Source organism: Oncorhynchus nerka, linkage group LG4 (assembly GCF_034236695.1).
Source record: "Oncorhynchus nerka isolate Pitt River linkage group LG4, Oner_Uvic_2.0, whole genome shotgun sequence".
Classification (NCBI taxonomy): domain Eukaryota; kingdom Metazoa; phylum Chordata; class Actinopteri; order Salmoniformes; family Salmonidae; genus Oncorhynchus; species Oncorhynchus nerka.
Window position 1 is genome coordinate 33,093,234 of NC_088399.1, and position 12,777 is coordinate 33,106,010.

Genomic DNA, 12,777 nt, shown 5'->3' on the forward strand with positions numbered 1-12,777 from the left:
ACCTGTATTGGTTGGTGATTTATATGTTGTATTGATGTTGGTGATATTGTTTATATGCTTCTCCCTGTATTGGATGTTGGTGATATTGTTTATATGCTTCTCCCTGTATTGGATGTTGGTGATATTGTTTATATGCTTCTACCTGTATTGGATGTTGGTGATATTGTTTATATGCTTCTATTCTCCATGTATTGGATGTTGGTGATATTGTTTATATGATTGGATTGTTTTGTTTATATGCTTCCACCTGTATTGGATGTTGGTGATATTGTTTATATGCTTCTACCTGTATTGGATGTTGGTGATATTGTTTATATGCCTGTATTGTATTGGATGTTGGTGATATTGTTTATATGCTTCTCCCTGTATTGGATGTTGGTGATATTGATATGTTTATTGTTTATATGCTTCTACCTGTATTGATGTTGGTGATATTGTTTATATGCTTCTACCTGTATTGGATGTTGGTGATATTGTTTATATGCTTCTCCCTGTATTGGATGTTGGTGATATTGTTTATATGCTTCTACCTGTATTGGATGTTGGTGATATTGTTTATATGCTTCTACCTGTATTGGATGTTGGTGATATTGTTTATATGCTTCTCCTGTATTGGATGTTGGTGATATTGTTTATATGCTTCTACCTGTTTGGTATGTTGGTGATATTGTTTATATGCTTCTACCTGTATTGGATGTTGGTGATATTGTTTATATGCTTCTCCTGTATTGGATGTTGGTGATATTGTTTATATGCTTCTCCTGTATTGGATGTTGGTGATATTGTTTATATGCTTCTACCTGTATTGGATGTTGGTGATATTGTTTATATGCTTCTACCTGTATTCTCCCTGTATTGGATTTTGGTGATATTGTTTATATGCTTCTACCTGTATTGGATGTTGGTGATATTGTTTATATGCTTCTCCCTGTATTGGATGTTGGTGATATTGTTTATATGCTTCTACCTGTATTGGATGTTGGTGATATTGTTTATATGCTTCTACCTGTATTGGATGTTGGTGATATTGTTTATATGCTTCTACCTGTATTGTATTGTTTTTGGTGATATTGTTTATATGCTTCTACCTGTATTGATTTGTTTTGTTATATGCTCCCTGTATTGGATGTTGGTGATATTGTTTATATGCTTCTACCTGTATTGTGTTGGTGATATTGTTTATATGCTTCTACCTGTATTGGATGTTGGTGATATTGTTTATATGCTTCTACCTGTATTGGATGTTGGTGATATTGTTTATATGCTTCTACCTGTATTGGATGTTGGTGATATTGTTTATATGCTTCTCCTGTATTGGATGTTGGTGATATTGTTTATATGCTTCTCCTGTATTGGATGTTGGTGATATTGTTTATATGCTTCTACCTGTATTCTCCCTGTATTGGATGTTGGTGATATTGTTTATATGCTTCTACCTGTATTGGATGTTGGTGATATTGTTTATATGCTTCTACCTGTATTCTCCCTGTATTGGATGTTGGTGATATTGTTTATATGCTTCTACCTGTGCTTCTCCCTGTATTGGATGTTGGTGATATTGTTTATTGGATGTTGGTGATATTGTTTATATGCTTCTACCTGTATTGATGTTGGTGATATTGTTTATATGCTTCTACCTGTGTTGGTGATATTGTTTATATGCTTCTACCTGTATTGGATGTTGGTGATATTGTTTATATGCTTCTACCTGTATTGGATGTTGGTGATATTGTTTATATGCTTCTACCTGTATTGGATGTTGGTGATATTGTTTATATGCTTCTACCTGTATTGGATGTTGGTGATATTGTTTATATGCTTCTACCTGTATTGGATGTTGGTGATATTGTTTATATGCTTCTCCTGTATGGATGTTGGTGATATTGTTTATATGCTTCTACCTGTATTGGATGTTGGTGATATTGTTTATATGCTTCTACCTGTATTCTCCTGTATTGGATGTTGGTGATTGGATGTTGGTGATATTGTTTATATGCTTCTACCTGTATTGGATGTTGGTGATATTGTTTATATGCTTCTACCTGTATTGGATGTTGGTGATATTGTTTATATGCTTCTACCTGTATTCTCCCTTTATTGGATGTTGGTGATATTGTTTATATGCTTCTACCTGTATTGGATGTTGGTGATATTGTTTATATGCTTCTACCTGTATTGGATGTTGGTGATATTGTTTATATGCTTCTACCTGTATTGGATGTTGGTGATATTGTTTATATGCTTCTCCTGTATTGGATGTTGGTGATATTGTTTATATGCTTCTACCTGTATTGGATGTTGGTGATATTGTTTATATGCTTCTCCCTGTATTGTATTGTTGGTGATATTGTTTATATGCATGTGGCAACCCCTGCAATCCGTTTTATCACAGGGGACAATTTTAGGACTCATCATTGTAGTCTGTATAAAAATGTGGGATGGACCTCTCTGTCTGTAAGAGAAAAAGCAATGTTCCAGAAACTCCCTTCATATGTAACTTCATTAAAATCACAAGTTACCAAACCCAGTCTCAGGAATGGATAACACTAGAGATCATTTCAGTCTCCACAGATTTTTGTGGAACGAACTGCTGAGTTTGATTTTTTTAACCTTTATTTAAACAGGGAGTCACATTGAGATCAAATATATATTTTACAAGAGAGCCCTGTATACATTCCAATAAAAACATCATAATAAAACATACATATATATATATGTGTATATATATGTGTATGAAACAATATAATATGATTTGATATAATTCAGCACACAATTAAAATAAACATATTTAATAAAAGCAATCACATTCAACTACATAGAGGTCCCCAATCAATCATTGAACTGCCTGAGTGGCACCAGAACATATAACTGAAGGAAACTCTGGGGCGGCAGGTAGCCTAGTGGTTAGAGTGTAGGGGCGGCAGGTAGCCTAGTGGTTAGAGTGTAGGGGCGGCAGGTAGCCTAGTGGTTAGAGTGTAGGGGCGGCAGGTAGCCTAGTGGTTAGAGTGTAGGGGCGGCAGGTAGCCTAGTGGTTAGAGTGTAGGGGCGGCAGGTAGCCTAGTGGTTAGAGTGTAGGGCGGCAGGTAGCCTAGTGGTTAGAGTGTAGGGGCGAATGGTAGCCTAGTGGTTAGAGTGTAGGGGCGGCAGGTAGCCTAGTGGTTAGAGGCGGCAGGTAGCCTAGTGGTTAGAGTGTAGGGGCGGCAGGTAGCCTAGTGGTTAGAGTGTAGGGGCGGCAGGTAGCCTAGTGGTTAGAGGGGCGTGCAGGTAGCCTAGTGGTTAGAGTGTAGGGGCGGCAGGTAGCCTAGTGGTTAGAGTGTAGGGGCGGCAGGTAGCCTAGTGGTTAGAGTGTAGCCCAGGGTTAGGCAGGTAGCCTAGTGGTTAGAGTGTAGGGGCGGCAGGTAGCCTAGTGGTTAGAGTGTAGTGGTTAGGTAGCCTAGTGGTTAGAGTGTAGGGGCGGCAGGTAGCCTAGTGGTTAGAGTGTAGGGCGGCAGGTAGCCTAGTGGTTAGAGTGGGGCGGCAGGTAGCCTAGTGGTTAGAGGTAGCCTAGTGGTTAGAGTGTAGGGGCGGCAGGCAGCCTAGTGGTTAGAGTGTAGGGGCTAGTGGTTAGAGTGTAGGGGCGGCAGGTAGCCTAGTGGTTAGAGTGTAGGGGCGGCAGGTAGCCTAGTGGTTAGAGGTAGCCTAGTGGTTAGAGTGTAGGGGCGGCAGGTAGCCTAGTGGTTAGAGTGTAGTGTGGTTAGAGTGTAGGGGCGGCAGGTAGCCTAGTGGTTAGAGTGTAGGGGTGGCAGGTAGCCTAGTGGTTAGAGTGTAGGGGCGGCAGGTAGCCTAGTGGTTAGAGTGTGGCCTTGGTTAGAGTGTAGGGGTGGCAGGTAGCCTAGTGGTTAGAGTGTAGGGGCGGCAGGTAGCCTAGTGGTTAGAGTGTAGGGGTGGCAGGTAGCCTAGTGGTTAGAGTGTAGGGGTGGCAGGTAGCCTAGTGGTTAGAGTGTAGGGGCGCAGGGTAGCCTAGTGGTTAGGTAGCCTAGTGTAGGGCGGCAGGTAGCCTAGTGGTTAGAGTGTAGGGGGCGGCAGGTAGCCTAGTGGTTAGAGTGTAGGGGCGGCAGGTAGCCTAGTGGTTAGAGTGTAGGGGCGGCAGGTAGCCTAGTGGTTAGAGTGTAGGGGCGGCAGGTAGCCTAGTGGTTAGAGTGTAGGGGCGGCAGGTAGCCTAGTGGTTAGAGTGTAGGGGCGGCAGGTAGCCTAGTGGTTAGAGTGTAGGGGCGGCAGGTAGCCTAGTGGTTAGAGTGTAGGGTGGTTAGAGTGTAGGGCAGGTAGCCTAGTGGTTAGAGTGTAGGGGTGGCAGGTAGCCTAGTGGTTAGAGTGTAGGGGCGGCAGGTAGCCTAGTGGTTAGAGTGTAGGGGCGGCAGGTAGCCTAGTGGTTAGAGTGTAGGGGGCGGCAGGTAGCCTAGTGGTTAGAGTGTAGGGTTAGAGTGTAGGGCGGCAGGTAGCCTAGTGGTTAGAGTGTAGGGGCGGCAGGTAGCCTAGTGGTTAGAGTGTAGGGGCGGCAGGTAGCCTAGTGGTTAGAGTGTAGGGGCGGCAGGTAGCCTAGTGGTTAGACTGTAGGAGCGGCAGGTAGCCTAGTGGTTAGAGCCTAGTGGTTAGAGTGTAGGGGCGGCAGGTAGCCTAGTGGTTAGAGTGTAGGGCGGCAGGTAGCCTAGTGGTTAGAGTGTAGGGCGGCAGGTAGCCTAGTGGTTAGAGTGTAGGGCGGCAGGTAGCCTAGTGGTTAGAGTGTAGGGGCGGCAGGTAGCCTAGTGGTTAGAGTGTAGGGGCGCAGGTAGCCTAGTGGTTAGAGTGTAGGGGCGGCAGGTAGCCTAGTGGTTAGAGTGTAGGGGCGGCAGGTAGCCTAGTGGTTAGAGTGTAGGGGCGGCTGGTAGCCTAGTGGTTAGAGGTAGCCTAGTGGTTAGAGTGTAGGGCGGCAGGTAGCCTAGTGGTTAGAGTGTAGGGCGGCAGGTAGCCTAGTGGTTAGAGTGTAGGGGCGGCAGGTAGCCTAGTGGTTAGAGTGTAGGGGCGGCAGGTAGCCTAGTGGTTAGAGTGTAGGGCGGCAGGTAGCCTAGTGGTTAGAGTGTAGGGGCGGCAGGTAGCCTAGTGGTTAGAGTGTAGGGAGCCTAGTGGTTAGAGTGTAGGGGCGGCAGGCCTAGTGGTTAGAGTGTAGGGGCGGCCCCAGTGGTTAGAGTGTAGGGGCGGCAGGTAGCCTAGTGGTTAGAGTGTAGGGGCGGCAGGTAGCCTAGTGGTTAGAGTGTAGGGCGTGCAGGTAGCCTAGTGGTTAGAGTGTAGGGGCGGCAGGTAGCCTAGTGGTTAGAGTGTAGGGGCGGCAGGTAGCCTAGTGGTTAGAGTGTAGGGGCGGCAGGTAGCCTAGTGGTTAGAGTGTAGGGGCGGCAGGTAGCCTAGTGGTTAGAGTGTAGGGGCGGCAGGTAGCCTAGTGGTTAGAGTGTAGGGGGCGGCTGGTAGCCTAGTGGTTAGAGCCCTAGTGGTTAGAGTGTAGGGCGGCTGGTAGCCTAGTGGTTAGAGTGTAGGGGCGGCTGGTAGCCTAGTGGTTAGAGTGTAGGGGGCGGCAGGTAGCCTAGTGGTTAGAGTGTAGGGGCGGCAGGTAGCCTAGTGGTTAGAGTGTAGGGGCGGCAGGTAGCCTAGTGGTTAGAGTGTAGGGGCGGCAGGTAGCCTAGTGGTTAGAGTGTAGGGGCGGCAGGTAGCCTAGTGGTTAGAGTGTAGGGGCGGCAGGTAGCCTAGTGGTTAGAGTGTAGGGGCGGCAGGTAGCCTAGTGGTTAGAGTGTAGGGGCGGCAGGTAGCCTAGTGGTTAGAGTGTAGGGGCGGCAGGTAGCCTAGTGGTTAGAGTGTAGGGGCGGCAGGTAGCCTAGTGGTTAGAGTGTAGGGGCGGCAGGTAGCCTAGTGGTTAGAGTGTAGGGGCGGCTGGTAGCCTAGTGGTTAGAGTGTAGGGGCGGCAGGTAGCCTAGTGGTTAGAGTGTAGGGGCGGCAGGTAGCCTAGTGGTTAGAGTGTAGGGGCGGCAGGTAGCCTAGTGGTTAGAGTGTAGGGGCGGCAGGTAGCCTAGTGGTTAGAGTGTAGGGGCGGCAGGTAGCCTAGTGGTTCGAGCATTGGGCCAGTAACTGAAAGGTTGCTGGATTGAATCCCCGAACGGACAAGGTAAAAATCTGTCCTTCTGTCCCTGAATAATGTAAATGTAAATGTAATGAATAAGGCAGTTAACCCACTGTTCCCTGGTAGGCCGTCATTGTAAATAAGAATTTGTTCTTAACTGACTTTCCTAGTTAATTATAGGTTAAATATAAAAAATTGTGATTTTAGATATGACAACATCATCAGTGTCATGCCATTGTTAGTGTTGTATGCTTTGTCATTTTAACACGGGTGATGTTAGCCTTGTCAGCTAGCTGGGACATGTACCCCCTCTCCCCTCTCTAACTTTTCTATCATTCCCCTTGCACTTCCCCCATCTCTCTACAGAGCTGCCCTGCCTGTGGCCCACCACACAAACACACAGCCTGACACTGGGTCACGCTTAATTCCAGCCACAATCCCCCCCACCCCTCTCCGTCTTTCTCTGCTCTCTCTCTCTTTCATCTCTCTTTCTCCTCTCCTCTGTCCTCTGTTTGCAGGTCCCATTCAACCCAGCAGGGCCAGAGCTGAAAGGGGAAATGTGTTTAGTATGCAGTGATGGCACAAGAGGTTTATCCTGGCTGGTTATAGTCCAGATCAGATAACAACAACAGTATCAGCACACTCTGACAATGCTGGTTGGTTTATGTCATTGGGAAATAGGCCTTTGTACAGACATGGTTTTCCCAACAGTGATAGTGTATAGAGAGAGTGGATGACACATCAGGTGGCTGAATGCCAGGAATGGGGCCTGTGCTGTGCTGTGGCACTGGAGGATAAGATGGTCAGCAGAACTCAATGCTGTCTGCCTACCACTGGGACAGGACGGCCTGTTGGAGTGGCTACTGTTTACCCATTCTTAGGTCTATGCACGGTTACCATGGCACCGGGCTGATTGCTCCTATGAATATTGCTCTTCCTTTTGAGGTCGGGGTACAATGCTGGCACAATTGGCCCTGGGCCATTGTCTCAGGACAACATGTAGAGATGTAGCTTTTTGACCATCATAAATGTGACATGCAAGCTTAGCTAATACACAACATTTACCCTGGGATGATTGTAAATTAGGGACCCCTTTTTTGGGACTCAGGATGAGTCTAAGCTTGAGGAGCAAGCAGCAAGCATACAGAGTCGCCAAATGACTTCAGGTTAGTGACCCAAATTGATGATCATAGTGAGATAGATGTTGACTCCCTCTTGCTCCAGCTGAAGCAGATGAAGGAGTTGGAACAGGAGAAGGACTCTCTGCTGGCTGGTCTGGACGTGGTGGAGCGGGCTAGAGAGTGGTACCAGAACCAGATCCACAATGTCACAGAGAGACAGAGACACGTGGGCCAGAGCAACCACTGCACGGTAAGGACTGTTCATGAGGCAGCAAACAGAAGAAAACAAACTGAAACAGGGAGGGACTACCTCCTGGACTTGTCCATTTTTATTTTAAAAATGAATATGTCCCGAGGGCCTCCGAAGAGGCACAGCGGTCTAATGCACTACATCACAGTGCTAGAGGTGTCACTACAGACCCGGGTTCCATCCCAGGTTGTATCACAACCGGCCGTGATCGGGAGTCCCATAGGATGACGCACAATTGGCCCAGCGTTGTCCGGGTTAGGGGAGGGTTTGGCTGGGGGGGCTTTACTTGGCTCATCGTGCTCTAGCGACTCCTTGTGGCGGGCCGGGCGCCTGCAGGCTGACCTCCTTTGTCAGTTGGACGGTGTTTCCTCTGACACATTGGGTGGCTGGCTTCCGGGTTAAGCGTGTGGGTGTTATGAATTGTGGTTTAGCGGGTCAAGTTTCAGAGGAATCATGCCTCGACCTTTACCTCCTGAGCCCGTTGGGGAGTTGCAGCGATGAGACAAGATCTAAATTGTGGGGGAAAAAGGGATTAAAAAAAATATATATATATATATATATACTGTATATATATATTTTTTTAAATTACAAGTAAAAAAAATATGAATATGTCCTAATGAACATGACCCAGGTCATGTACAGTATAATGCAGTACAATAGGTATGGATAATATATAAATGATCTGAAACTCTCTAGTTCTTACTGTCTCTCTTTCTCTCTCCCACCAGAATTTCTTCACAGAATCACAGAATCAAAGTCGCATGGATGTTCTGCTTCCCAAGCTGCAGGAAGCCAACCGCTGCCTTAATGACCTCATTTCCTGCTCTGGAATGGTGAATATTGATGATTCACCTTGAAAGAAGACATATTACCTGACTGTGTGTAACTCAGCCTCCTCACTGCCCTATGAGGAATGGTTGTCTCATATAACTGTGCAATTTCTAAGTTCAATTTCTAAGTTCGAGTTCCAGTAAGAGGAAAACTCTTACTGAAATCCTCTCAGTGGCAATTATATGTTGAAAGTTCTTTCTATGTTTTAGACAGAGAGTATAGTCAACCCTAAACACTGGAGTCTTTACTGAAACATGGTAAATAATGGTGAATAATTTATTTCTCTCTCTCCCTCTTAGCAGTCTTTCCCATTCTCTGGCACCCAGCCCACAGCAATCTCCTCCAGCTCCCAGCCTCCTGCCACTGCCCCACCACAAGCCATTCAGAGACTGAAGGACCAGAACCGCCTTCTCACCCAGGTAAACTGAAGATACTGTTAGATGTCAATTAAATGTACTGTATATACTGTATATGTATCCGTCCCCACTGTCCCTCTATGATCGTCTAACCTCTACCTATATCTTCTCTTCTCCCTGCTGCATCGAAGCTCTGTATGTACACTCCTTAAATGCACAATAAAAGCTTGTTTAAACTCTCTTCTCCCCGGTCCATGTCTCCCCTCCTCATTTCCCCCTCTACCACTCCTCCTCTCTCCATCCCTCCATCCCTCTCTATGCCCTGGTGCAGGAGGTGACTGATAAGAGTGAGCGCATCACTCAGCTGGAGCAGGAGAAGTCTGCTCTGATCAAACAGCTGTTTGAGGCTCGCGCCCGGAGCACGCATGACAGCAGCACCATGGACTCCACCTTCATCTGAATACAGACACCATAATACAACTGTAGTGGTCTCCAGCTCTATCTGACCCCCCCCCCACTCACAACAAGACAACTGTATCAGACTCAACTCACCACTCCTGGCATGATGAAAGCACCTTGAACTTTGACCCCCCACCTGACCACACCCTCTGGATCTCCCCAACTGACAACTCCACTTAAAATGGCCTGCACACTAATCTGGGCCGACCCCTCCTAGAGGAGAGGGACTCCCGAGTCCACCGTCCTCTGATACCTCACCCACTGGGCAGAAAGCCTGGAACACCATAGTCTAACCATTCCTAACTGGGACCTGCCCAGGATTCTACTCCCCTCGAAATACTCCAAGGATCTATTGTGATCCACTAGGATCCTACCTTATTGGACCAGACTTTCCAGACTTACCTCCCATCATAGTATAAGCTATGTGATTGGACATCATGAACTACATCTCAAACCCCTACATGGAGCTACTGGATCCCTGACAATCACCATGACAACAGCTCCTGTACAAATGCATTAGTTGGAGGGATTCCATTGGACACACACTACACAAAATGTATTTATTTTATGAAAAATTTATTCCAGATACTTTGATCTCAGTCATACTTTGGTAGATATTTCTCCCCTTGTATTCCAATATATCCACTTGTGTATCTCAAACCTAATTGAAATGGTTGGTAATGATGAGAAGCTGGGCTCTCCTGACCTGGAGGAGCTTACTGGTTTCTAGAGAGCTTTTCCCATCCCTGGGCGCCGAAGACGTGGATGTCGATTAAGGCAGCCCCCCGCACCTATCTGATTCAGAGGGGTTGGGTTAAATGCGGAAGACACATTTCAGTTGAATAAATTCAGTTGGACAACTGACTAGGTATCCCCCTTTCCCTAAGGAGGACAACATGACTGTATAGTATCTAATTTACTGTTTGTCACTCTTTGTACCCTTAAGTGAGCCAAATACACATGATGTGAAGCACTAGTATATATAGTCTATTAAATACTGGGTGGTTTAAACCCTGAATGCTGATTGGCTGACAGCTATGGTATATCAGACCGTATACCACGGGTATAACAAAACATTTATTTGTACTGCTCTAATTACGTTGGTAACCAGTTTATAATAGCAATAAGACACCTCGGGGGTTGGTGGGGGGTTGGTGGTATATGGCCAATATACCAAGGCTAAGGGCTATATCCAGACACGCTTTGTGACGTGCGCAAGAACAGCCCTTAGCCGTGGTATATTGGCCATATACCACACCCCCTCGGGCCCTATTGCTTAATTACCCATCATCTTAAGAGTATAACAGAAGCGCAGCATGTAACTGTTGTTTTGTTTCCCTTAAAGGGAATGTATTGAGAGCACTAGAAAAGTGACACATGTCCTACAAGCCAAGGAGACCTAGTAGAGGAGAGGGTAGGAGAGAAGTTTGCACGTAGAAGAGACTTGAAGATGAGAAGGATTGGTATTTTCTGAATGTGTTTGAGCCCTGGTCCCTGGTGGCAGAGGGACCACTGGAACGGGACAGGGTTCCGAGAAGAGTAATGTTGGATTGGCTAGTGGGAAAAAACGAGTCCTCCTTGGTTGATAGACTTCAAATGTAATGTAATGTGCTGTAATGATTCATGCGAGACTGGCTTTATAGTGCCACTTCCTCTCTGCCTTCGAACAGAGGTGTCTCAGAGCCTTTGTGTCAAAAATGAGTAATGCCATGTTAGTACAGGATGAACAGAATGTGCTTTGTGAGACCTGGTTCGCTGAGAGGTTAAAACCAAGCATAGGTACTGCTGCTCTTTCAATGCTGTGCTCATAATGGTCCCACCGAACCAGAATCTAAACCAGTGGCCTCATAAACCACATAGTCAACTGGGCCCATTCAATCTTGAATCCTCTTACATTTCTAATTGAGAAGATGTTTTTTAGTGGCAGTAATTGCTATTTAAGGCAACTATGTAATGATTTTGCAATGCAACTCTTATTAGGTACTGTTGTGAAGTCTGCATATAAATACTCTCTGCTGTGACTGACTGCCTAGCTGTCTCTCCTGTTTGATTTGATGTATTTGGTCTTGTGATGATCTTGCTTCACATTGCATGTTAGTGAATGCCTCGCTCTCCTTTCCTCTTTCTATTGAAGTATTCCCACTTAACAGTCAAATGAACTTAACCATAAGGTGCTATAATCAGGCCCCCTTTTTATTTATCTTGCAGTGTTTCACCTTGAGATCACTTTGGCTTCACTCTTCTATTCCTTTGTAATTACAGGGTCAATCCAGATGGTCATCAGTGGTAGAGGGTTTTGAAGATTTGATATATTGCCTCTTGTTGCACAAAGTTTACTTGATTTAGAAAGAGGTCACCTCTATTCAGGGGGATGTTACAGGATGTTGACTGAAAAGCTGTTGGGTGCAGGTGTCTCCAAGTCATGTTTTACATGGCACAGTTGGGAGCTTAGACCTTTCATATTACTCCTCAATTAATATTCCAACCTCTTTTCCAGCACGGCAAACATTTAGAAAATTAAGTCAAATAGAAAAAATACTTACTTTGGTTAAACAAATGTTTATATGGACAGCACACTGGGAAAAGATGACACATTTGTATTAATCTTTGATTGAGTTGTCAGAAAACATGAATTCAAATCGAAATCAACCAAACCTTGTTGTTGATTTTGTAGTTGGAACCTGGGTTAAATTTAGAAATCGGAAACATCTATCAAAGAGCCATGTCGATGCAATGTTTACATTATGGGAACAACGTAGTCTCAAACAATGTTTACATTATGGGAACAACGTAGTCTCAAACAATGTTTACATTATGGGAACAACGTAGTCTCAAACAATGTTTACATTATGGGAACAACGTAGTCTCAAACAATGTTTACATTATGGGAACAACGTAGTCTCAAACAATGTTTACATTATGGGAACAACGTAGTCTCAAACAATGTTTACATTATGGGAACAACGTAGTCTCAAACAATGTTTACATTATGGGAACAACGTAGTCTCAAACAATGTTTACATTGTGGGAACAACGTAGTCTCAAACAATGTTTACATTATGGGAACAACGTAGTCTCAAACAATGTTTACATTATGGGAACAACGTCGTCTCAAACAATGTTTACATTATGGGAAGAATGTAGTCTCAAACAATGTTTACATTATGGGAACAACGTAGTCTCTAACAATGTTTACATTATGGGAACAACGTAGTCTCAAACAATGTTTACATTATGGGAACAATGTAGTCTCAAACAATGTTTACATTATGGGAACAACGTAGTCTCAAACAATGTTTACATTATGGGAACAATGTAGTCTCAAACAATGTTTGCCAGTGCGGGGTGTCTATGGAAAATCTAGAATCTTAAAACTGCTGGTACACAAATGTCTGGATGTAAGTATGTCAGTGAGGAAGAGAACAGGTATTCCATGAGATGTGATGTGTTTCTCCTGCATGGTGAAGAGAATGAAGCCTGGTTGTGTGAGGTCTGTCTAGAGAGAGATTGACTGATACATCCTCATCTGATACACTTTGTTCCCCTTCTATTGTATAACTCCTTGTGTCTGTTGTTGCTTGTTAATGGCACTATTAAATAATCACACACATATACACTAGCACTGAAAGATTATGACTG

The 12,777-nt window shown here is 45.0% G+C and overlaps 1 protein-coding gene across 2 annotated transcripts in view; it reads left to right on the top strand.

The window, feature by feature from the left end:
* The window catches only part of LOC115122511 (suppressor APC domain-containing protein 2-like), a 31,913-nt gene extending 19,156 nt beyond the window's left edge, over window positions 1-12,757 (top strand). The window contains exons 3-6 of one of the 2 annotated variants that reach the window (XM_029651729.2): window positions 7,346-7,492; window positions 8,221-8,325; window positions 8,626-8,742; window positions 9,011-12,757. In XM_029651729.2, the coding sequence (XP_029507589.1) occupies window positions 7,346-7,492; window positions 8,221-8,325; window positions 8,626-8,742; window positions 9,011-9,139 (498 nt within the window). In that variant the 3' untranslated portion in view covers window positions 9,140-12,757. Of the gene's footprint in view, window positions 1-7,345; window positions 7,493-8,220; window positions 8,326-8,622; window positions 8,743-9,010 lie in introns of both variants that reach the window. The other variant, XM_029651721.2, reaches the window with a different exon arrangement.
* Window positions 12,758-12,777: the final 20 nt, after the last annotated feature.